Source organism: Eulemur rufifrons, chromosome 18 (genome assembly GCF_041146395.1).
Source record: "Eulemur rufifrons isolate Redbay chromosome 18, OSU_ERuf_1, whole genome shotgun sequence".
In the NCBI taxonomy this organism is placed as follows: domain Eukaryota; kingdom Metazoa; phylum Chordata; class Mammalia; order Primates; family Lemuridae; genus Eulemur; species Eulemur rufifrons.
In genome coordinates this window covers 48,300,961-48,327,192 of record NC_091000.1, presented here as the reverse complement: position 1 = coordinate 48,327,192, position 26,232 = coordinate 48,300,961, and the positions used below count along the sequence as shown (strand labels likewise).

At 39.5% G+C, this 26,232-nt stretch overlaps 3 protein-coding genes across 3 annotated transcripts; 2 read left to right on the top strand and 1 right to left on the bottom strand.

The window, feature by feature from the left end:
- The first annotated feature begins 2,818 nt into the window (after positions 1–2,818).
- On the top strand, positions 2,819–3,130 carry LOC138398944 (histone H4). The gene has a single exon (XM_069493391.1). The coding sequence runs from the start codon at positions 2,819–2,821 to the stop codon at positions 3,128–3,130; it is 312 nt and encodes a 103-aa protein (XP_069349492.1).
- A 10,488-nt stretch (positions 3,131–13,618) lies between these two features.
- On the bottom strand, positions 13,619–13,999 carry LOC138398738 (histone H2B type 1-C/E/F/G/I). The gene has a single exon (XM_069493216.1). The coding sequence runs from the start codon at positions 13,997–13,999 to the stop codon at positions 13,619–13,621; it is 381 nt and encodes a 126-aa protein (XP_069349317.1).
- A 319-nt stretch (positions 14,000–14,318) lies between these two features.
- On the top strand, positions 14,319–15,427 carry LOC138398717 (histone H2A type 1-B-like). The gene is made up of 2 exons (XM_069493187.1): positions 14,319–14,713; positions 15,350–15,427. Exons 1-2 carry the CDS (start codon positions 14,325–14,327, stop codon positions 15,411–15,413), a joined length of 453 nt encoding a protein of 150 aa, XP_069349288.1. The 5' UTR covers positions 14,319–14,324; the 3' UTR covers positions 15,414–15,427.
- The last annotated feature ends 10,805 nt before the right edge of the window (positions 15,428–26,232 follow it).

Sequence of the window (26,232 nt, the reverse complement as noted above, 5' to 3'; positions counted from 1 at the left end):
AAATATCCAAAGCTCGCATGATTTTGAAATTTGTTCTGATTTTTAACAGCAGCAATTTACAGTTCCTTTTTGGTTGCTTTCTAGGGTATCTGATTTTGTTTTCAGAGTAGAAGTCTAATTTTTTGGAGGAGTACATCCTCCACTCATTTGTAGTATTACTTCTAATTATAATACTTCAAAAAGGTTGGATTCATTATATTTAAATATAGGATTGATGGAGAAATTACTTTATAATGTACATGACTAACTCCACAAAAAAAAAAACCCTCTCAAATGTTATTGTTTTGTTGTAATTATTGCAGTTGTTTTTATAATATGTCAATAGAGTCAATTTTAGTAATATCACTTTATGAGAACAGAAAAGAGAGTGTGAGAACCAAACTTCATTTATGTGGCAGAACTCCAATTCCACCCATGATTTTTTTGAGCTATGCTCTTTCAAAGATGTCTTGATAGAATTTAAAAACACTTCATTTGTGTAGATCTCTCAATACTTTAGGAAGTATTTTTCATTGATTACCTCCTTTCCCAGGCACTAGACTACATTTGTTTTCCTGGTTGATTCCTTATTCATCTTGAGTGTCTTGAGTCAGTCAAGAAGAAAAGCTTACTTAGATTAGAGGAGGAAAAGAGGCCTGAAAGTTGCCATAAAATTTACCTCACTTCTGGCTCTTGGATTAAATTTTTTATACAGCTGAAAAAATTGATAGTGATAAACCTTTGCAGACTGTAACTACTCTGAGGGAAAGGAAAATGTTTCAAATAATTATCAAAGTCCCTGACACCAAGAGAATATTCAATAAGCTAATTCATTGAAAGGTAAAGTAGCAATTGCCCTTCAAATCAAGGGAGGCTCAATGCCATGTATCAGTCAATATCTAGTCAGAAAAACAGAAACTATTAATTTATGTTTATAAAGATAATTTAATAAAAGTTACACAGGTATGGAACACTGAAGAGCAAACATAACTTAGGTATTCCAGAGACAACTGACAGAAGCAGGAGCTATATGTAGTCCTAGCAGCACAAGGAAAAAATCTGGATTATTAGAACCTAAAAGTCTGGAGGGCAGGTCTCATGGAGCTGAGGCTCAGAACTCTGAGGCAGTATAATGAAGAAAATTCTGGGAGTGTAGGGAATAAAGCTGGGAATTGGAACCAATTTCTGATGCCAGAGGGAAAGACCATTGCTGGAGTGATACTAACAGGAACAGAGTTCCCTCTCTTACATCCTCCCTTTTAGCATCCCTAGTGTTCCCTATTCTCCTAGCCTAATAGGCCTCTGGCTGGCAAAAACTAAATAAGTAAATGAATGAATGTGTAGGAACCAAGGAAAAACTACCCCTTTACCCTCTGGAGGTTTCATTGAAAATAATTGACAAGAGGCAGATTAACGGGAGAGTAGTCAAGACAAATTTATTTAATGTATATGCACTGGAGCCTTCAAAATGAAGATCCAAAGACACAGGGAAAATTCTCTGTTTTTATACTTAAGTTCTACAAAGTATGGATAGCTGTGTAGAAACATGATTGGACAAAAAGGATATGATTTAATACTAACAGACTGAGTGAGGAATCCCAGAAAGGCATGTCTGTCTAGAATGATTCCTGGCCTCTCTGAGCAAAAGTTCCTTCCTTCCGAGTATGGGGCAGGACCCTCTCAGGACTGGGCGTCTTGTGACCTACATTCAAGCAGTGGAGGTCAGATAATTTCTCTATGGCTAGTCTTTACAAAGAAAGGCATAGGGAAAGCTAGACTAATATTTTTAGGTTTTATGGCTGGCTTTGGGGAAAGGGGTTCTGTTTTCTATTAATTATAGCCAGCCTTGGGGAAGAGGGATTCTAATTTGTATGACTAGCCTCAGAGAAGAATGGGACCAAAGGTCAGGAGGGGAGGAGAAAAAGTTATGCTATTGAGGCTGCTTCTGAGGCCTTTATTTTGGGGCATTGTTTTCTTAATCCCTATATTACCTTCTATTTAAAAAGCCTGAGGGAAGTAGGCTATTTATTTTAATAGCCTTGGCTCTGACAGATTGCCAAGTCTCTTTGGAATAAGGTTGCTACCAGAATTAAAGAGAAAACGGGAAATATAGAAAAAAACCTTAACACACTAGTAAATTACTGGGTATAGATGTCTGGGGTGCCTAAATATTAAAATGAGAATTGCAAACTTTAATAAACAAGAAATGAAGAAAAAGAAGCCAGAATGGAACATGGGCGACCTAGGGGCGAGCGAAAATTCTAATCACTAAGTAACCATGTCTTTGGCTTCGGGAAGAAAACTTCTTTGGACAGATATCCCTTGGATTGGTGATGGAGAAGGTGAAGTCTTGCGATTTTCAAAGTCTCGTATTAGGATTTCGGTCTGCAGGGACTTTACAGCAGGAGCAGGAATGCCAGAGGCACTATTATATGAGACAAGGCTGGGATCTTAATTTAACCGAGCTTGCTACAGTGTCGAATGTGTGAACCAACGAACCTGTGCAATCGTCCCAAGGAATCCCAATCAGCAAATGATACTAATTTTAATTTCTTTTCTTTTTTCTTTCTTTTTTTTTTTTTCGTGCGATGTAGTTAAAAGGGCCCCAAAATTCCTATTCTGGTACTTGCAGGATACAACCCGGGTGAGCTCGCGCTCTGCCGGCCAGGACCTGAGACGTTTGTGACATCATCTCTGATGGGCTGCGAGAGGTGGGGCCAAACGAACGTTCCTGTAGGCTCATCCTGTTCTCAATGAGGTCCGCAAACCGTGCATATAAGTGTATCAAGTCTCTGTCTTTTGCAGTTGTCTGTTACGTGGTCCAGCTAGTTGTTTCGCGATGTCTGGTCGTGGCAAAGGCGGAAAAGGGTTAGGCAAAGGGGGTGCTAAGCGCCATCGTAAGGTCCTGAGAGACAACATCCAGGGCATTACCAAACCTGCTATCCGTCGCCTGGCTCGACGAGGCGGGGTTAAGCGTATTTCTGGCCTCATCTATGAAGAGACTCGTGGAGTCCTGAAAGTTTTTCTGGAGAATGTCATCCGCGACGCCGTCACTTACACCGAGCATGCCAAGCGCAAAACAGTAACAGCTATGGACGTGGTATATGCGCTTAAGCGACAGGGGCGCACCCTCTATGGTTTTGGCGGTTAGTCTTCAGATTGCACAATCCAAGATATTCAATCAAAGGCCCTTTTCAGGGCCACCCACTTTTTTCTGCGAAAGAGCTAGCATCTTTAAGTGTTCTAGTTTCAGGCTGCGGTTTCCAGACATGAAAGTGGTTTCATCGCCAAATTATAGGTACCAACCTATTTGGATAAAGTCTCGATCACTTAGAATTCGGGTACGTTAACTTATCAGGGTGTTCTCAGCCTCCTTGACGGAAATTTGCATGTCTTAGATAATATCGCGCATCTAAACGTTTATAGGTGCCAGTGAAGATTTTAAGTTCCTAAGAAGCTTCCCAGTCAGTTTAGTTTTTTGTGTTTGCATTGGTCTGTAGTACTGTAGATTAAATTACGTTTATAGCGTGCTCAAAATGGCAGGGAGGGTGACAAAAAAAAGAAAACCCGCTCCCGGCGGCGGGCCTGACAAGCCAATTCGTAAGCGAAGGCCAATTAGGATAAGATAATGTCTGTCAGAGCCTGTAAGTCCCAGGCGGTGTGTGCTCCGCTACTTTGATCTAGACAACTAGTGTACAAAGAGCACTGGAGTGATAAGTAGAAAGCTCACGTGAGCAGAGTATGCAAGTATTGTTTCGTATAGAGGCTACTGCATTTCTGACTTTCGGTTACGAAAACGCTAGAAAGGCTAATATTCGATGAACAACAGAAACAAGTAGTGATGATAGTTTGTCTTTTTTTAAATAGCATACATACAGGCTTCAGGACATTTCACCCCAAAGTATGTAATATGTAAAATTCCTTCGTAATGTCACACCTAAAACCAAATTTCCTAAGATCTTGTTAAAATATACTCCAACAGGCAGACGAAATGAATTCACTGTGGCCAAAATGAGACGAGCCAAAAAAATAAAAATAAAACTTTATGGCCAGCAGAATGAGAGATTAGTCACGTGCCCTGGTATTATTAATTGCCATACGGTTTCTTCCCTGTAATTAAGCAGAAGCCAGCTCCTGGAAAGCATTTCCGAAACTACAGCGGGAAGATACAACCAACCCTGACTGATAGACCAGCCAGACGCCGGTCAACAAATCCCTTTTCCCCGCCTTGCAGTCGTGCCACAACTCTGATTGGACAGAGGACTATCATAAACTTTCGTTACTGATAAATGGTGTAGACCTTAAGCCAGTTGCAGCTGGCCTGTGGAGACTGCGCACAAATGGTCTTCGTGCTGTGTAGCTCACCTATTTACAAAAAGAGCCAGATCTCACCTCATTTCAATGCTAAAAGCCCACCCCAAAGTGATCGTGGGATGTATGTTACATACATATTTAACATGCTCAAGCGCCTGACTTCAACCATGAATATTCATAGATTATCATCAACCCTACTCAATATTCACGTGAAACTCTGTAATGCTTACATACCAGCTCCTCGCTCCCTTCTGCAAAGCGTATATTTTCAGATTTTCCTGAAGTCACGTTTTCCCATCCTAGGATTGTTTCTACCTCTGAAAATAAAGTCTTTCCTTCCTCCGTGGCTCTCATATTTTGTTAATATCTGGCAACGCTGGATGGGGTCTGAAGTGACCCCTGATTCTACCCCCGCTCACCCCTCCCAGCATTGCCTCTGCCAACGATAGGCAAGAACCTTTTTGAAATTTAGTTGTGCCCTGGACACGCTGGGAAAAAATGAGGTAAGCCCTATCGGATCTAAGTTTTCCCTTTTTTAAGCTGAAATCTAGGAGACTATTTTCTTTCAGAAAGGTCTGTCATCTGATTTCGGGCTAGACCTAACAGTAAAAGGGTCCTGGCCAGGAGCGGGTGGGGCACGCCGCATTTGCTCTTAAAAAGCTACCTTTAGGTGAGTGCTATAGTAATTTACCCACCAAGGGAACTGGTCATTTCAGGAATTCCATTGGTTTACATGTTAAAAAACTATGGGAAAAATTTTTATGAATATTGGGGATGTGGTAGGGGTCCCCAGCCCCTGTGAAACAGAAAAGTAAAAATAAATAAATACATAAACAGAAGAAACTCCACACCAGGAGCTAAGTTTGCAAAAATTTGCTTTTGTGGCTTCTGTAACTTGCTTGCTTGCACAAACAGGCCTACACCGGAAAGATAATGGATCAGCTAGGAATACCATACATGACCACAGCTTGCACAAAGACCTCGCTGGAGATTAGAAATAAACACATTGTAACTGTGCCCTTCGCCCTCTTTAAGAAATGTATAAAAGACTGTTACACTCCTTGCTCGGGGCTCAGAATTTGGACCCTGTCCTCTGAGCCTCACCTGTGAATAAACGCTCGTCTTTCTCGTCTTCCTCGCCTGGTCTCTGGGTCAGTCATTAGGAGAAGGATCCTCCTTCTCTTCCTGCAACAGGGATGCTGGGTAAAAATAAACTGGGATGACTTAAAGCTTTATTGGCCACAACAAGAAACTCTTGATATGCCTAAATTCCTTTATCTGAGCGCGCAATTAGAACAGAGAGGATTACGAACCTCTCAAAGGCAATGAGAAATTTTTTCATCGGTATTTTGAGAGCATTAAACGAAATCAAGAATCTGTACTTGCCCCCTTATAAAAGCGACCAATTCAAAACTTAATCAGGGTCTTCAAAAGCTTGAAAGTCCTCCAGAATCAGACCCTAAACTTAAAACTGAAAAGGACGCTGTGCCTTCTTGCCGTCCTCCTTGCGCTCCTCCACCACCTCCCCTGCTCTGTTCCCCCCTTTGTCGCTGCTCTCTTCAACTCTCCAAACTGCCATTTTTTTTCCTTCACATTACCTTGGAGAACCTCTATCTCCTCTTGCTAATTCTACACCCCTCCGATCGCCACATTTAAAGTGATTGCTAACTCTAGAGGTGTCCAGACCCCTCTTACTGTCCTTGGACCAAGTCTGAGCTTTTAGCTTTAGTAAGATTTTCTTAACCCTAGAACACTCCCTTGAGTGTGAACACCATTTGAGTTTGATTAGGAATGTATACCACCAGCCAGGATTTATTGCTGCTTATCAGTTAATTCATATGTTAGTGGGAAATAACCAACTGCTGTGGGTCTGTGTTAAAAGCAAAATTATGAACTGCTAGAATAAACCTGTAAACCTAGCTGCAACCTCACTGCACAACCCCGTTGTACTGCACTAGTCCAGGAATGTGTGTACCTGCAAAGACAGCTACTCGAGTTAGAAATAAGTGTTACAACCTCCCATAAACAGGGACATTTTAACTGTAACCCTAAGGCTTAAAAATTACCTGTGTAATTGGAGTCTGTTAAATATTTCACTAACATGTACTTGTCACAAGCTTATTTAGTATAAATTTCTCTCTATATATAATATTAGGAACCCTATTCAATATGCATGTAAAACAGACTCTAAAAGACATATATACCAACTTCTACCTCCTTTCTGCTAAGGGTATACTTTTGGACTTTCCTCAAGGCCACGTTACTCCAATCCTAGGATCTTTTCTCCCTCTGAAAATAGTCTTCTTCTTTCCTTTTTTCTATGGATTTCATGGTCTTTTGTTAACCATCTATATGCAATCCACATTAAAAACATCCTAGTTATGTCCCAAATGTCTTGGACATCTGGTTTGTTCTGAAGGAACTCAGGAAATTTCACCCCAGAATATGACTCCTTGGTATAAAGAGTATTTTGAATGAAAGACCTTTAGACATCAGCAAGACTTGGAAGGGGCCCTCCACCTATCTGCATAAATCAGGCATACACATCAAAAAGAACAATTGACTTCCCTTCCCCTCCCTGTTATCTCAACATATTGCAGGAAAGAAGATCAAGTATGCCAAATCATTTTAAATATAATACCTGTCTCTTAAGTCAATTTGCAAGTCAATCTGTTCCCCCCAATCCATTCATTGTTACAAGTATATATTCATCCCCCCTAGCAAGCATATATTTCCCCTAAACAGGATTCTCTATATTTCTCATCTCCCCCTTCCCTCTAAAAGGAGGGTATATAAATTTCTGGACCTCACCTGGATATTGAGGAATCACTCTGTGATTCTCCCCTTGTGCATGGTAACTAAACCTCTTTCTCTTATTATTCTGCTTTGAGTTGATCTTTCAGCAAACTTCTGGGTGAAAGGGGAAGCTTCCTATGTCACCATACCAAAGGCATAAGATGTCTGCTTTTTCTAAATTGAAGATGATAGATCAATTACTGGCTTAGAGGGATATTTCTAAATCAAATTTTTCCTCCTTGTGGCCAGCAAATAATCTGTAGGGTGCTACAATGAAATCAGGAAAGTCAACAGCATTATTTTGAATCTTATCTTTTTAAAAAATAGGCAAAAATATGGAAAGAATCAGATGTTATTAGAACTAAGGCACTGGTTTAAAGAGAAAAACTGGTTTGAGGATGTTAATTTAACAATAACAACAACCAAAAAAAAAAAAAAAACAAAATGTAGAGAGAGAGAGAACACATAGCATTGTAACGAGCTACATGAACAAATTTCAATGACCCCTATGTGGTTTTTACAATTCTCTCTTTTAACCAACTACTTGATCTTTTGAGTTGTTTTCCAGAAATGGTGGATTTCCTGCAAGACAAAGGAGTTTAGATTCTGAAAGCCCCAGAGCAGACTTCCTGGGGCCAAGACTCACCATTCCCTCATCCTGTTCCCAAAGCCCCTTATTAAGTTATGCCACAAGCTGCAAACTATCACAAGGAATGTTGACACCTGTTTTAAAAACCCATGATCGGCCGGGCGTGGTGGCTCACGCCTGTAATCCTAGCACTCTGGGAGGCCGAGGTGGGCGGATCGTTTGAGCTCAGGAGTTCGAGACCAGCCTGAGCAAGAGCGAGACCCCACCTCTACTAAAAATAGAAAGAAATTATATGGACAGCTAAAAATATATAGAGAAAAAATTAGCCGGGCATGGTGATGCATGCCTGTAGTCCCAGCTACTCAGGAGGCTGAGACAGGAGGATCGCTTGAGCTCAGGAGTTTGAGGTTGCTGTGAGCTAGGCTGACGCCACGGCACTCACTCTAGCCTGGGCAACAGAGTGAGACTCTGTCTCAGAAAAAAAAAAAAAAAAAAAACCCATGATCTTCTTTAGTCAGATAGAAAGATTTGAGACAGCTTCTCCCATTCTCCCTACAAGACGTCATTTCTATTAAAAATTCCTTTCTTCCTTGGGAATCCTCATTGTCTCAATAACTGGATTTTTGTGTGACTAGCAACTGAACCCAGGCAGAAACCCCCTTGCAGTTTCACCGTGTGCGAGGAACTATTCTATAACCTGGGCATTACAGCAATGAATGACAGTGAACAAAACAGGAGGTGTGGAGGAAAAGGGATAAGGTCTGAGAGGCAGATGGAGATGAGTAGCTCCTATATGGCCTTGTAGGCCAATGTAATTACTTTGGCATTTACTCTGAGTGAGGTGGGAACCACTGTAAGATTTTGAGCAGAGAACTGGCATGATCTAATTTGCATTTTAAAACGAGCTATCTGGGTGCCTGAAGAATAGATTGATGGGGCCAGGGTAAGAGCAGGGATACCAGTTAGGAGGCTACTGCAATAATGCAGGTGACAGATGACAGTGGCTGGGACCAGTGTGTTAGTGGTGGAGGCTGGGAAAACTGGTTGGTTCTGTATATATTTTGAAGACAGGGTTGATAGTTCTTTTCTAAGCTAGTGAATGTAGGGGATGAGAGAAAGACAATTTATGGATAATTCCAATGTTTTTAGCCAAAGCAACAGGAATGGAGGTACCAGTTGCTAAAGTGGGGAAGAATATGGAAGTAACAAGTTTTGGAGAGAATTTCAGGCTTCATTTTGGATATCCAGAGAGAGATTGAGATGCCCGTTGCATATCTAAGAGGAAGAAATGAAATAGGCAGTTGGATATATGAATCTGGAATTTAGGAAAGAGGTCTGGGCTAGAAACATAATTAAGAGTTCTCAGTGTATAACTGCCATGAGAGTAAGAAAGCCACAAGATAAGATGACATATCTCTTAGGAAAGAGGGTTGATAATGAAGAGAAACAGTTCAATGACTGAGCCCTAGGTCAGAGAAATAAGGAGTGTTTAACTGTATTCATGACATGTGGATTTCTAACTTATAGTTTTACAAGGGCTTTCTCTAATAATTCTCCCTATCTCCTATAATTCTCAGAAAAAAACAGAATAAATATTACCCTTAGTTTACAGATGTGGAAAAATGTCCTTTGTAATAAGAATATGCAATAAAATTGAAATTCTCACTTAATCCATTATCCTCTGTAAATCCAGGCAAGCTAAAAAGCAAAATAATAATAATAGCCTGTTAAAACTAGAGCATGGGCAGATAACTTTGGGAATCCAATGATAGATATTCACACCCTATCCAATATGCTCCTACCCTCTCCACATATTTTGCCTGCAATTCCAGGATTTCTTAGGCCTTCTGAAGCCTATTTGTAAAACTCAGCTCAAGAGCACCATATCTGTTGCTACCTTTTCTATTCCTGTAGCTAAGCTGCTTCTGATCAATCTGAGAAGATGGACCAAGAGAATGAATATCTCTGCTTCTGTTGAACTGATGTTTCCTTGTCGCTATGGGGATACTGTCTATATGTTGATGATCTGGAAATTAAATCACCGTCCCTCAGATTTGCCTTGAACTCCAGACTCAAGAGACCTTGCTACCTACTTGACATCTCTACTTGCAAGTACAGCTAATATAGACTTCCAAGTTAAACAGGCCTGAAACAGAATTACTTTCATTATCTCTGCAAAACAGTTCCTCTCATCATTTGGAAATTGGTGAATAGCATTTCTACCCTTTCTTTCAGCTGGAGTCATTTTTATCTTTTTCTTTCACAAAATCCAATCCAACAGTAAGTCTTATCACCTCTACCTTGAAAACACAAACAGAATCTAATCATTTCTCATTAACACTAATACCACTCTGGTCAAGCCACTGCCATCTCTTTCTTATGCTATTATAGCACGCTCTTCATCAGTTTCTGCTTTTGCTTTCTCTCACACATCAGCCAGAGGAATTGCAATAAAGGGCAAATGGGACTAGGTCACTGCTATGCTGAAAATCCTCCAATGGCTCTCATTTCACTCAAAGGAAAACTCAAAGTCCTTTCAGTAGCCTACAAGGCCCTCATTCTCTGGCCCTTTTTTACTCCTTTGGCCTCAAACCCTGCTACTCTTTCTCTCTTTCCTAGCCCAACTCCACTAGCCCCTCAAATTTGCTCAAAGTACATATACATCTTTCTCAGGGACTATGTATTGATGGTTCCCTGTGTGTGGGCCTCTCAGCATCCAGATCTCTGTAGTTTTTTTATGATTGTTGTTGGTTTTTTGTTTGTTTGTTTTGAGACAAGGTCTCTCTCTATAGCCCGGGTTAGAGGACAGTGGCAGAACCACACACAACTCACTGCAAACCTCAAATTCCTGGGCTCAAGTGATCATCCCAACTCAGCCTCCTGAGTAGAGTAGCTGAGAATACAGGTGTGAGTCACTGTGCCCAGCCTCCTCTGTAGGTATTGCTTCCTCACTTCCTTCAGATTTGTATTCAAATATCATCTTCTTTATGAGACTGTTTGTGACAACACTTTTAAACATTCCAAATCACATCCCCCAACTCCCAATTATATTTTTCTCTGCCCTTGAGGAGTCTACAGTCTATTTAGAGAGTCAAAACACACTCCAGTGAAAAGCAAAGTAGGAATGGAATACTATATAGGATGTCCAAAGAGTGTAATTCAAGTCAGTATTGCAAGTGATAGTTGAGCTTGGACAAGTGGCATGCGGCAGGTTTTGGAGGCCATTTAGGCTAATAACAGGAATGTGGAGTTTACAGTGAACAGGGAACCTTGCAAAATTCCCCTTGTCCCTCCCCCATCGGTTCTAATTATGTAATAATTCGTTTTTTCCTTTTATGCTATGCTAGGAAACTTTTCTTTTGTTTTATTTTTCAATTTCCTTACTAAGAAATTATATCTTAAAATTATCCTATTCATTTTTTGTATACCAAACCTAGCACAATATCTGGTATTTAGTTGGTGTTCAATAATTATTTGTGGAATACATTATTTTTATTTTTCTTAATGTAGGACAGGGAGACTTGTAGAAGAAAGACCCTGAGAAAGAATTTCTCATTTGTTAACCATACCATTGGGAGTTTTGGAGAGAGCCAAATAAATATAGTTTTTGTCAGAGGAGGTGAAATAATCTATCAGCCAAAATAATCTATCAGCACAGTTAACCTTTTGGCATTGAGCCTCTAGTTCTTTTTTTGTTTCGTTTTCTTATTTCATTATGGATAAATACTATTTTTAGCCAAGCTCCTACTCTTAAAATTTATATTTCCAGTTTTTAGCTAAAATAAATAGAAATATGGACAATATTTAAAATAAGTTTGGAAGTTAAAATCAATAGGACTTTGTATATTATTACATATATGCAGAAAAGGAAAGATAGTAGTCTAGGATGAGAACTAGATTTCAAACTTGGATGAGTAAGTGGAACTGGGGGGGAATATAATAAGGCCAGTCTTGGTCCTGCTAAGCTTGAGATACCTGTGGAATACTTAGTACATATAGTATTTAGAAGCATCATCACCATACTTCCTGTTATGGGCTGAAGTGTGCTGGCTGCCAAATTTATATGTTGAAGTTCAATACATAGTACCTGAAAATGTGATTGTATTCAGAGATAGTGTCTTTAAAAATGTAAAATGAGCTTATTGCGGTGGATCCTGATCCAATCTGACTGAAGTCCTTATAAGAAGAGATTAGGACACAGACATGCACACAGTGGAAAGACTATGTGAAGATACAGGAAGAAAACAGCCATATACAAGCCAAGGAGAAAAGCTCCAGGGAGGGGGAAAAAAATCAACCCTGGTCACAGGGATGACCTTGGAATTCTACCCTCCAGATTCATGAGAAAATAAACTTTTTTAAGTCACCCAGTCTGTGGTACTCGGTTATGACAGCCCTGGCACCCTAACACACTTCTCAAACATTTACATTTTCTGATTATTTTTGTCTGGGATCTTTTCAATGTTATGCCTGCTTCTCTATCTATCCCAGAAAGACAGACAAACCCACAGAACACAGATAAATACCCACACCAAGTGTATCTTGTAGGGAGGAAACTTATTTTTTCCTCCTAACCAGCTTCAGTCCTTAGGTTGGAACCCCTGTAACAAAAGACAGATTAACAGGGAAAAACTTATGCATGTATTTAATGTAAGTTTTACACGACATGAGAACCTTCATAAGGAAATGAAGACCTGAAGAAGGAATGAATTAAACCTAAGTGTTTGTATACCAGGTTTGATGAAAAGTGGGGAGTACTGGAGAAATATAACAGGACAAAAAGAGGAGCATGAGCTAAGTAAGGGTAACAAACAAGGAAAAACCTAGCAAGGCCTATTTGTTCCGATTCCTCTCAGACTCTGTAGGTCTCAGGAGGGTCTTATGACCTGCTTCAGGGGAGAAAGGTGGGGGAAGGTAAAACAGACTTTCCTGTACATGCTCTTTCTCAAATTCCTTCACATTAAAATATTCAATTGTCAAGATGCCATATTTTGGGACAGTGTGTTCTGAACTCCATCAACATATACAATGCTGAGGGTAGATGGGAGATAGTGACTTTTTGGGGGGGGGGTCCTATTGAAGAAATACAGCAAATGAGTAGAAAATGAGATTTTTGAACTCAAGTTTACATTACCTATGTCTGTGGCTTTCACTTTACCATAGTGTGCTCAGGAAAGTTAAACTTGCTACTAGGTGATCTCTAGGACCCAAAGGTTACCATTTTGTTGTTGTTATTAAAGAAACTTGCTAGTGTAGGGACTTTGCCATGCAAAGCTATTAATAGGTCTGTCTCCTGACCAGTTTTACTTTCCTTATTCCAATTAAGACTAAATATCTCTACTCCTATGACTCCCAAGTAGCCTCCTGCTTGAGAACAAGTCTCCAATAAACAGTGTGGAAATAGTCCTCAGAGATTTCATCAGGCTACTTCTACATTGAAAACAGTGGGTTTATGACAAAGCGAAACTAAACAATGAAAATCTCCAGAGTTGGTGGGCAGGGAGGGAAAGAACAGGGCGGCTGTTTTAAGAAACCAAGCTATACAGCAAAACACTGTAATTTTATAACTAGTTGTCCAGTGCAACACTTACTAATGAATCTAGCTGTAGGTTTACTCTTTGGTGATTCTTACAAATTAGAGGGATTATTGATCCAAGATATTGTTACATGCATTACCTTTGCCATTATACTCAGGCAAGTCTGGAGAACCACAGATTCCTAAATAAGACAAGAATGTCTTGCAAGACTATGCACCTAGCTGTTCTGTCTGCAATTCCCCAAATTATCTGCCAAAGCAAAACGAATTATTGATGGGATCACAATAGGTTAAAATCAATATTGCTAACTAAAGACTACATTAGCATTTAGCATTAAAGCTCTTAACTGAGGCTGTGAGTGGCTCTGAAAAGAGCCTTTGGGTTTGACAATGACTAGAGACATTTACTTAGAGCTCGTGTACTTGGTGACAGCCTTGGTGCCCTCGGACACGGCGTGCTTGGCCAACTCTCCCGGCAGCAGCAGGCGCACCGCCGTCTGGATCTCCCTGGAGGTGATGGTGGAGCGCTTGTTGTAATGCGCCAGGCGAGAGGCCTCCCCCGCGATGCGTTCGAAGATGTCATTCACGAATGAATTCATGATGCCCATGGCCTTTGAAGAGATGCCGGTATCCGGATGGACCTGCTTCAGCACCTTGTACACGTACACGGAGTAGCTCTCCTTGCGGCTGCGCTTGCGCTTCTTGCCATCCTTCTTCTGCGCCTTGGTCACAGCCTTCTTGGAGCCCTTTTTCGGAGCAGGAGCAGACTTGGCCGGTTCAGGCATGTCGCCACAACTCGCGACCAGTAACGAGCAACCTTAAATGGTTGCTTGTATCCACGGTCTCTCTTTTTATAGACCTTCTATGCAAATAAGGTATTCAAAATAGCCAGATCTGATTTGAAAACGTATTAGTGACGAAAAATATGTAAATTATATTTCATCATATCTTCTTTGTCATTGGTTGGCTAGTAAAAGCTAAGTTTAACCAATCCAACCTCGCCTTTTACAATTCCACCCACTACTATAACTAGCTTCCTATCCCTCCTTTGAGAACATTCCTTTCCGATTTTCCTGTGGTAGCTATCTTTTCCGGTGCTGGTGAGTCACTATGTCTGGACGCGGAAAGCAAGGCGGCAAAGCGCGGGCTAAGGCCAAGACGCGTTCTTCCAGGGCCGGTCTGCAGTTCCCGGTGGGCCGTGTGCATCGTCTTTTGCGCAAGGGCAACTACTCTGAGCGAGTTGGGGCCGGCGCGCCAGTGTACCTGGCAGCGGTGCTGGAATACTTAACAGCCGAGATCTTGGAGCTGGCAGGAAACGCAGCACGGGACAACAAAAAGACCCGCATCATTCCGCGCCATCTACAGCTAGCCATCCGCAATGACGAGGAGCTGAACAAGCTTCTGGGTCGTGTTACCATTGCTCAGGGCGGTGTCCTGCCCAATATCCAGGCTGTGCTGCTGCCGAAGAAGACCGAGAGCCACCACAAGGCTAAGGGCAAGTGAGACGCTTAGCAGTCCAGCCCATCAGTGATCCCCAGTCTTAGAAATCAAAGGCTCTTTTCAGAGCCACCTAATTTTTCTGTAAAGTGCTGAAATACTAGGTTTCTTAAGAATTTTATTCACCTATTTTCTGTGACACTAGTAAAGCTTTAAAAAATAAAATACCCTTGCTTCAGTCCTTGACCCGAAAGAGGTCGGCTTATTTTTAAAACCCTTGCTTGCTCTATGCACCACAAAATATGGGGGGAAAAAAATCTTAATTGTCTCTTGGTAACAAAAAGATACAAAGCGTCTACAAACGCAGGGTCTGAGTCTTAAAAATGGAATCCTGTCTCAGGTTAGGGCTGTAGGCTATGTAAATTGTCAAGGTAGGTAGGAATCAAGATCCATAGCGCGTCAAGATGCTACTCCATCGTTTTGTGTATGTGTATAGACATATATATGTATGCACACAAAATTATACATACGCTGGGTATCTGTACATTTGCTGTCAGAAAAGCCAAAATATGGATACAGAAATGAGAGAACAAAGAAGCATAGCTGGCCAATAACACTTCAGGGCGGGCTTTTTAAATTTTACAAATGTCATTCCTACCACTAAAAATTGTTTTCAAACTTGTTACTTTTCTTTTCAGAAAAACGAAATTAACACAATACTCTAAAGTCGACATTAAACAAAACTTCGCTTTTATGACCTAAACTTAAAAATGGACTAAACTCTAAAGGAAAAATATTTAAATTTAATGGAAATCCAATCGTAGCGCGGACGGATAAACCGAACCAGTCTGCTCATTAAATATGATCTGAAACTGCACTATACAACAACCCAGTCAGTTTGATCTTTTCTGTGGTCCTGCCTTGTACCAGGCTGACAGCGCCTAAGTCCACCGGCGCAAGAGCTGGCCACCAAGGGGACTTGCAAAAGCGTGCTAGCCACCAGCGGCGTGTAAAGGTCACGTCCCTATCGCCCCTGCACCGTAGCCCTGCACTAGATCCGCTGGAAACTGCCTTTCCAGAGCCAGGTGCAGGACTTCAAGACCGCCTTGCACTTCCAGAGTTCGGCGGTGATGGCGCTCCAGGAGGCATGAGATGTCTATCCGATGCTCTTTGAGGACACCAACCCGTGGGCCATCCACGCCAAGCAAGTGACTGTCATGCATCGCTTGGAATCCACGGAGAGAGGACGTAAATCCAAGGCTATTATTTCCTGTGAACTAGAAAAAGCTCTATTCAGAGTCAGCCGCTTCCTCAATAAAAGCTGGTGTAGTGCATTCACTTATTTTACCTCTCCTGGTGAAAACAAAAAATGGATTTTTAAAAATTGGAATGAGAAGTACATTCACGGATTTTATTACACAGGACATTGTGTGTGATTCTTAATTGCATGTGTAAAGGTATGCAATCTATTACTTTAGAAAACTGCATCTCTTCTGAGATTGTCTTTCAAACTAGACAGTTGCATTTGGTGAGAAGATGAGGATGTCAGTGGAATGGTTTCTAGTGTTAAATAAAAATTACAGGAGGTCATTATTACAGACTAAATGTCTGCACTAGTCCCCAACAGATCAGACTAAAAATCAAAGTGGTAAAGTTCTATATTTACAACACAAACTAATTTGTTATGTGAACTTCTGAGAAGTCAGGAGAAAAAAGGTCACAGTCAGTTTCCCAAACAGGCCGGCTTATACCTTCAATCAGAATGATAATGAGGTTCTCTGTTTTAATCTTTACACAAAACAAGTAGACTGAACTAACCTGTTTTTATTATTCTCTTGATCTGTCTCTCTGTCTCTGCCTTACAAGAAAAGCAGCTTTGACAAAAGTAATATACTCTTTTTCTTTGCTTATCCTTTCTTCAGCCCTTCTCCATCTATAAATGCAACCCCTTGGCTCAGCTCACCGGGAACACTTATTCTATGAAATCTTTAAACTAAATGTGTTGTAATTTTTTTTTGACACTATGTATTTATTATTAAAAGGAAAGGTGCCATTGCTGACAAGGGGATTTGCCTCCTAACATCACTATGCCATATTTTTATTTATTTTTTCTAATGTTGGGACTCAGGAAATAAGCTAAAATAAAGGCCTTAGAAACAGCCTCAGAAGCAAAAATTTTTCTTCCCCAGCAAACTAACTCAGAGAAAGGAAAAAAAGAAAAAAGAAAAAGGGTTTAGTTCCCCCCCCAAAAGGGTAACATTTACATTTACTGTAATCATTGGGCTCAATGGGCCTGCAATCCACTGAGAGGCCTCAGTTGTCTAAAAAGTAAACATAGACCTACTTTATTTTCATGTGGAGAAAATGGTCTTTCATTTCATTACCTTATGAAAGTTATCAAAGTGTTAAATTCAAAATAATAAAAGAAATCTAAAAAATATACTAAATGTTTCTAACATATAACTCATCAGTAAAGTGTAGGAGCCAAGAGAAAAGTTCCCATTGGCATTCTGAAGTTTCAGTGAAAAATCAATTTGCAAAAGGAAGGTTAATAGGAGAAAAAGCAAACAAATTTATTTAATGTGTATACATTGGAGCCGACAGCATGAAGACCCAACAATACAGGAGAAATTGTCCATTTTTATGCTTAGGTTCAACAAATTATGGACAGTTCTGTAGAAATATGATTGGACAAAAAGGGTATGATCTAATGCTAACAGAGTGAGTAGGAAACCCAGCAAGGCCTGTCTGCCTAGATTCTTCTTGGTCTCTCTAAGCATGTATTCCTTCCTTCTGGGTGTGGGAAGGACCATCTCTGGAATGGGGATCTTATGATCTACAGTCAAACAAGTTATGTCAGATAATTTATTTTCAGCCATTTTTTACCCAGAAAGGCAAAGGGAAAGTTAGGGTAATATATCTAGGTTTTATGGCTAGTTTGGGGGAAAAAAGAGGCCTTGGTTTCTATGACCCATCTTTAGGGAGAGAGATTCTCCTTTCTTTGGCTACCCTTGGTGGAGAATGAGACTGAGCGGCAGGAGGGCAGAAGATCAGAGGAAAACTTTTGCTTCTGAGGCTGCTTCTTAGGCCTTTATTTTGCAGTATTGCTTCCTGAACCCTAACACTAGAAACATTAAATAAAAATATAGTAACTGCAAGATAAATGTCTATGAAGCCTCATGGTATAATTTCTTGACATCCTCATTTTACTCATTAATCAAATAATAGATTAACCATTTATTCTTTTTAGACTCCAAAGTAATTAACCTGATTTTATTATAGCAGTCTTTCTAGATCTTTACCTAGCTTGCAGGAATAGTAAACCATTTTTCTGGCCTTCCTTCTTTTCATGAAATGCCTTCGTGCTTTCACAATTTTCTTTTCTTTTTTCACCATCAGAATGTGTATTCTGTTGCACATGTATTGAAACTTAAGCTTCTGGAGACATTAATTGCTTTAAGACTCAATTTTGGATGTTCTCCCTCAAAAACATACACTTGGAAAAAAAAAGATTAGAATAGAATTTCAAGTAGTCTCCATCTACTGATATCTTACCATCAAAGAGAATTCAAATATCAGTAATTTTTCTAGCTGTCCATCTATTCTTGCCTTTGATGCATAATGGTTTATTTGAAAAGCCTCCCTTAGTTCCCTAATGTAATTTTTTACATATGTATAGATATAGATATATATACATATGTAAAATGTATACTTTACATATGTGTATATATATATCTATATCAACAATGTAAAATATCTATATCTATAATGTAAAATGTATCACTTTATTCTAGCTTGAGTCCAGAATCTGTAACTTGGTTTCGTATAAATATATTGTTTGTCCACTTTGTTTTGAAGCCTATGCTATCAAGATTTGGTAAAGAATCAAGAAACAGAAAAGGGAAACGGAGAATCCTGGCATGATGCTGCCTATAAAAAATCATGCAAACTACACATGTAATTCTGAATTTTCCATTAACTATATTTTACAAAGAAAAAAGAAGCAAGTGCAATTATTTTAATACTATATCATATTTAATGCAAAATATCAAAATATTATTTCAATATGCAATCAATATAAAAAGTATTAATGTACTATTTTACATTCCTTTTTTCATCCTAAGTCTTCCAAATTGGGTATAAATTTTATTCAATGTGAAATATAATTTTTATTGGAAATAACAATTTGCATTTAGATTTCATAAACTTTACTGTTGAAATTAAATTAATATATCTGAGTTCAAACACACCTGCCATTTTCCAATAACTGCATGAAGTATCAGGCTTTAAAAACTAAATTAATTAAAATTAAATAAAATTAAAAATTCAATCCGTAGCAGCAATAGCCACATTTCAAATATTCTGTAGCCACAAGCAGTTCCTGATTACTTTATCACACAATAAAGATCCTCAGGGGAATTGTGTATGGGGTATAGAGATGATGGTGTGAACTGCTAATTAAATTAGGGGAGCAGATAAATTTTGATGTAATTACGTAAATTTGCACTAACTTCTAAAATCAAAGATTTACATATACAGAGATAGTGATTATGAAAGTGTAGATACCAAGGCCTTTGGTCCCCTAAAGATTTGCTGAAAAATTACTGACATGAGGCAGATTGATTAATAGGACAAAAGGCATACAAATTTATTTAACATGTACACATGGGAGCCTTCAGAATGAAGATCCAAAAGCATAGAGGAAACTGCTCATTTTTATGCTTAAATTCAACAAAGTATGGGCAGCCATGTAGAAACAATACTGGAAAAAAATGTATGATCTACTGCTAATAGACTGAGTAGGGAAATCCAGCAAGGCCTGCCTATTAATAGATTCTTCTTAGCCTCTCAGAGCATACATTCTTTCCTTCTGGGTGTAGGGTGGTAGGGTGGGGCCCTCTCTGAAATGGGGGTCTTATGACCTATAGTCAAACAAGGTAGGTCAGATAATTTCTTTGTGGCCACTTTTTATATAGAATAACTTTAGCTTTTATAACTGAATTGGGGGCTAGGGGGAAGGGTTCTGACTTTTATGACCTGCTTTGGAGAAGAGGGATTCTAGTTTCTATGGCTAGCCTCAGGGAACAAAGAGACTGGGAGACAGGAAGACAGGAGAAATTTAGAGAAAAAATATTGCTTCTGAGGCCTTCTTTTGGGGAACTGTTTTCTGAGACCCAACAAAAGGAACTGAAGGTACTTCTCCATGGCAAAATGACACTAGGGAGGAAGTCAATCTGTGGGGCATGGAGATGGATTTTCCTGAAGTAAAGTTCTCACTGATTGATTATTTTGAATCTTTGACCTAAAATTTACCTTTTGATTTTCAAAAGGAAAGGGGTGGCCTTGCAAAAATAACAGGAAAATACCTAATTCTACAATTTCCCCAGTAACAGTTAAAGATCAGTCCTATGAGTTCTTGCACTAACAGGTACCCTGCAAGAGTTCTGTTTTGCACATCTTCTGAAAAAAAGCTGCATGAAGGAAAAAGAGATGTAAATGTCTCTCTTTCGAAATTGTTTTTTGAGAATCTGCTTTTACAGAGTTCCTGAGTAAACAGCAGGAGAATGAACTACAGCTTCAACCTTATCTCAAGGACACAGTCACATTTCCTGTGATAATCCCTTCTCCAAGGAAAGGCAGGGGAACCAACTCTTAGACTTTGACATCCTTGAAGTTTTTGTTGTCTACCTGCTGCTGCTTTTGTTATCAAGTGACAGCCATCACTATTTTTCTCTCTCTTGGTCCCCCTTAAAATCAGAGAGCCACTTGGACTCCCTGCTAGCACCCCCTTCTCTGTCTTTGGGATGCCATGTCGTTTCCATGCTCTCTTCCTCCCCTGATCTCTCTCTCTCTCTCATATTCTCTCTCATTCTTTCTGTCCCTCTAAAGGATAAAAAAGCTTTTTTATTTATATAAGTTAATCTCTATGTGAGAAATCTTTCGCCACCCACGCCATGAGCACCTACTAGGCTTTCCACCCTAACACATAACAACATTTTTTTCTTTTTTTTAAATACAAGGGCTTGCTCTGTTGCCCAGGCTAGAGCACAGTGGCATCATCATAGCTGACTGCAACTTCAAACTCCTAGGCTCAAGCGATCCTCCTGCTTCAGGCTCCTGAGTAACTGGGACTACAGGTGCGCACCAACACGCATGGCTAATTTTTGTATTATTTGTAGAGATGGGGGTCTCACTCTTGCTCAGACAAGTCTTGAACTCTTAGGTTCAAGGGATCCTCCAGCCTCAGCGTCTCACAGTGCTAGGATTACAGGCGTGAGTCACCACATTCAGCCCTCAAAACATTTTTGAGATGTAGAGATTAATATTTCCATTCTAGAAATGAAGACACTAAAATGAAAATGAGAGAAAAAAGGTAATGTCACAAAGTCACAGGTCTTGGGCCTCTGACAATGAGGTATAGGGAGTGTGGAGGGGACAAGCAATGGGGGCATACTCCTCACTAACAAACATCCCAGGCCTCATGTTCATAATGCCCAATGGATTTCAGTTCTTTCCTTGCTCCCTGTAAGGCCATTTTAGCAATATCTCCAACCAATTTACTTTGATTTAAAGTGTACGGATTTTTTTCCTTGAAAAGGAGAGAAGAAAGAAACTTATAGGCATTTCAGATACGCGTTTTAAATGCATGGTAATGTAAAATTCCAGTAGAGACTTGCACACAAATCCTAAATAATTCAAATTTGCAAAATGGATGTTAGGTTGAAAGGTGCAAGTGTTTCAGTTCTGTGATTGAAAGAATTTTGTTAAATGCCCTAAAATAGGGCAGGTTGAAGAAAACTCGGGAAATGAACAAAGGAACTCACAAACCTGAGGGCATTCGTGGGCAGGAATTAATTAGGTTTCGAACTCGCCCCTCCCGTCTTTCCACACCATCCAGATTTCTGGTTTTCAGAAAGGTCAGCTATAGGCTTACAAATAAGAATTTCATATTTATTCCGACCGGCGTTTGTCGGTACTAGGTTATTTTGCTTCTGCTTCCTAGTGATGTCTAGTCGGGCAGTGGTGGGAAAGGTCTAGGAAAAGGCAGCACCTAGCGCCACTGGAAGGTCCTCACAGCGATATCCAGGATATCACTAAACCCGTCCTCTGGCCCCTAGCTCGAAGTGGCAGGGTCTAACTGATCTCCGATCTGATCTGAGACCCGTGGGATGCTCACGGTGTTCCTGGAGAACGTGATCCTGGATGCCCTCACCTACAGAGCACACTCAAACAGCAGGGCCACACTCTCTAGGCCTAGGTTTGGTGGCTAAGTCTGAGCCCAAGTAACTCAAAATTGGGAACAACCCTCCAGGCCCTTTTCAGGGCCTCAGCTCCTTTCGTTTGAAAGGCTAGTAACTTTGGATTGATGTTTCACGTTCTATGTTTCTCACTTAACAGCAACTGGAATTACTGAGTTTGCTTTGTGATCTGACTTGTTTAATGCAGTTTATCATGCCTTTCCAGATTTTAGTGTGTTTAATGTTATGCATTGTTACAGGATTTATATCCTTCCTTATGGTATTTATAATACAAAGTTCCCAATTCCTAAGTCCCCTACAACACTTCAGTAGTCTTTATTTCCTGGTTCTTAAGAGTTTCTATACCTCACGTAATTAATCCAGTGGATTTCAAACATTGTTTTGTTCAGCCTATCATATATTTAAAAAATCCAGAATTAATACTATTTTCCTGAAAATAAAACTTTTATATTCATTGGGAAACCAGTTTAAGTATTGCTCTATATATGAAGTATTAGCCTAATCAAATCTAAAAAAAAAAAAAAAGACAGAACGAAAGAAAGGTGGAAAGAAAAGAAAGAAAGAAAGAAAAGAAGCAAGGAAAAACAAAAAACTGGTAGATTTTAAATGCTCAGCCACTAGTTGGGCAGCTGAAGGAAAAGGCAAGAATGATCTTAACTGGAGAGTAAAGGCACATACAAGCTGGCCTAGGTGGCACGTGGGAGCTTATATTCTCTCCCTCCCTAAAGCATTTTATATTTGGATGTTCTAAACTGATTACTATTAAAATATGTTTTAATCCACAAGTATTTGAGATTTGTTTCATGTCTTGTCAAATGTGTTCTCTGATATTTTATAATAAAGTCAAGAGCTTTAATTCATCTCACAAACTCTCTGGTTTCTTTTCTCAGCTAAAAGCCAGAGACCGATATACACCAACAAATAGCTAAGTGCTAGGACTCAGCTACACCAAAGGTTTTCTAATGTGGCAGTATTTGCAAATGGAAAAGGAAAAAAAAGTCCCCAAATAAGAACAGGGTAAACTGTGTCTTCCATTTTGGCTTGGAAGGGTGGCAGAATATTGCAGCCCCAAATATGCCACGTTAGCACAGGGAGTATTTTGAACTAAATTTAGGCACTTAAAAAACAGCAGGTGTAAGAAGGGCAGGCACTCTGATCTTTTCTTTTTCTTTCTGAAATCAGGAGATGCCCTACCTATACCAAAATGAAAGTAGCATTCTTATCACCAGAGATGGGGAGGTGGGAAAAAAAACTGTACACACAAACCATATTAAACTAATTTGTCTTCTTATTTATTTTGCCAACATTAATTGCCCTAGCCCAAGCCCCTTTGCCTTGTCACGTTTTCGTAATTTACTACTTTTTATCCAATTCGTGATATAAATGTTCAGCTTGAACATCTTTGGGTCTTCATTTCTTTATGAGGGCTCCCATGTCATTTAACTCTTATATTAAATAAATTTGTGTTTCTCTCTTGTTATTCTGTGTGGGACAGGAGACCCAGCCCAGAACTTAGAAAACTTAGAATCTCAGAAAGGTAGAAATACAAGAATTTTTTCCTCTCCTACGGTTTCTACATGAGGTCACTGGCAGTGCTTATTTAAAAGCACCTCAAGGTATATAGTGCCCTTCTTACCTGGAACAGATTCCTGCCTGATGGCTAACTGAACCAAAGTACTGGGTGAGGGTCTACGGCCATACCACCCTGAACGCACCTGATCTCGTCAAAGTACTGGGTGAGGGAGAGAGTTGCAGTTATGTTAGTAAACTTTCTTTGGGTTCTTGGGTTCTTAGACATCTTTTATTTTTCCTGATAGGTAACTAACTTCGATGGATAGACTCTTAAGGTGGCCCCTGTGATCTCCTCTCCTGGGGTTTACCCTTGTGAATTCCAGGCCCTTGAATATGGACATGATCAATGACTTATGTGTAGCCCACAGAGTAAAGCAAAGGTGACAGTATACAAATATTTTTGTGTATATAATTATGTTATCTATGACTGTAACATGTTGCTTGACTCTTTGATGGAAGAGAGTCAAGGCTTTGATGGAAGTGTCTATGATGGGGATCCAAATGGCAAGAAACTCAGAGGGCTCTTTAAAAACTGAGGATGGCCTCCAGCTAATAACGTGGAAGCCTCTCCAGCCAACAGGCACCAAGAAAATGAAACCTTCAGGCCTGCAAAGAAACAAATTATATCAATTGCCACAGTGCATTTAGAAGCTGACCCATCCCAAGTCAAATGTCCAAAAGACCACAGCTCTGGCCCAAACCTTGAGAGCATTCTTACAAAGGACATAGTTAAGCCATGCCGAGACCCACAGAAACTTCAACATAACACGTGTTGTCTGAAGCCACTAAATTTGAGGTAATTATGCAGTAATAGATAACTAATACTTAGCAAACATACTTGTCATCTTCAATAATCCACTTTCCATGTAAAATAACAGAAATGGCAAACTGAAGCTACAAACTTTACCTAAAGAAAATCTTACATTAAATATATATGTATACATTAGGTGTAGATATATAGATACAGATATAGATTTGTATCTCCTGTCATGTGAATATTCTATTTCACAATTATGGCACCCTCCATACCTGCACCCACTTCTAGAATAACACAAATATTGGTCATGCCTTTCTGGCTACTTGAAAAGCACATTTTTAATCCTTGACATGTGCTCAAATGCAACAGGAAAAATATCTAACTCATTTTGCTTTCACTAATTCAAAACATTTGCATGTGAAACCAATAGATTTTTATCCATAGGCTGTGATTCCAGCATTTACAGATTTTTTTCCCCTGTCTAAATGAATACAGAACCAAACACCAACTGAAGGCAGAGAATACAAAAATAAAATAAAAAAGAAAAATGGGTCAAAATAATGTGTTCAGAACATGTATTAACCCTGTGTAGGTAAAGTTAAATCAATAATAGATAGCCTCAAGGCAAATACAAGATAAAGTGGATAACAAAAACTTACTTGGAAACAGTCATCACTAGTAACAGCAGTAAGATTAAACTTCACCAGGACTAGTCCAGTATCTATTGTATATTTGACATTATGTCTCTTCTATACAACACAGCTTTAAATTTGTAAAGCACATAATTAATAGTGTATTAATATTACAGTGTGCACACCATTTTTGAAACAATCGAAAAACAAGTAATGTAAGCATTAAGTGAATGCCACAGGTATCCACTATACAATCCTTTTAAAACCTAAATAACTATGGCATAAGTTTAAGGTCATTAATGCATTTAAAACATCACTATTTAAATGCTTTAAGGACTAAAATTACAAAAGTCCAGAATTTAACAATACTAGAAACCTTTAGAGCTTTAGCACATTGCCTACCCTACTATACACAAAATCTTTTTAGCACTGAAAAGTTCAAATACACCACTCACACTGTCACAGTGTTTCTTACATTTTTAGAACAGGTTAAATTGTAAAAAGAGTTGTTTACAAAATGCACTATAAATATGGGCTCTGTAAAGAACACCAAGAGAACTGACATCTAGAAAACTTTTACTTGGGGCTGGTGAGAGCCTTGGTGCCCTCCTCAAACAGTTTGCATAGCCAGCAGCCTGGGCACCAACAGACACACAGCTGCCTGAGTCTCCCTGAAGGTGATGGTCCAGCACTGGAACAAATTCATATACAAGGCATTGGAAGATGGACCAGTGTCACCATGAATCTGCTTCAGCGTTTGCCTTATATTTCTAGTACGTTTATACAAACCACAATTTATAAATCTAAACTCTGATTGGACCAAATAGCCAATGGATTACGAGTATGCAAATTAGAAGCACCAAACTGCGTTTTTTTTTATTGGTTGGAAAAACGAACCAGGAAATCCGAAAGGTTGATTTACAATACTATGTTATAACTGCATTCACTGAACCTTCTTCCCGTTAAACGTCGTATTTTAATTTTCAAAATAATGGGGAACTGTCGCATTTGGACCCGAAAAACAAGGGAAGAAGTCCTGTTTTCTGAGTGAGTCCAGTCCCAACAGCAGTTCTGTTGGATGTGTGATAAATTGCCGGAGACACCTCAGGTTTCTCCAGCAGGAATCCCGAGATGCTGCGCCATTGTGGTATTAGAAAGAAATTGGCTAACACTCTCTTCGCCGCCATCTTTTTCAAGATTTTACGTTGCAATTTTTTTTTTGGACAGCTCTTGCCATTATAGCCTGGGAGACATTTGGATTTCAACAAAAAATATAGCGTTTACTTTAAACCCGATATTGAAGAGCCAGGGATTCCAAGATACTAGAATTTTTATGCGCGTACCCAAAATGAACACAAAAT

What these genes read in the sequence shown, in the direction of transcription:
- LOC138398738 (XM_069493216.1), bottom strand. Translation starts at nt 13,999, where the DNA reads ATGCCTGAACCGGCCAAGTCTGCTCCTGCTCCGAAAAAGGGCTCCAAG.
- LOC138398944 (XM_069493391.1), top strand. Translation starts at nt 2,819, where the DNA reads ATGTCTGGTCGTGGCAAAGGCGGAAAAGGGTTAGGCAAAGGGGGTGCT.
- LOC138398717 (XM_069493187.1), top strand. Translation starts at nt 14,325, where the DNA reads ATGTCTGGACGCGGAAAGCAAGGCGGCAAAGCGCGGGCTAAGGCCAAG. An exon ending in CACCACAAGGCTAAGGGCAA is followed by an intron (nt 14,714 to 15,349) that starts GTGAGACGCTTA and finishes TTTTCTTTTCAG; the next exon opens with AAAAACGAAATTAACACAAT.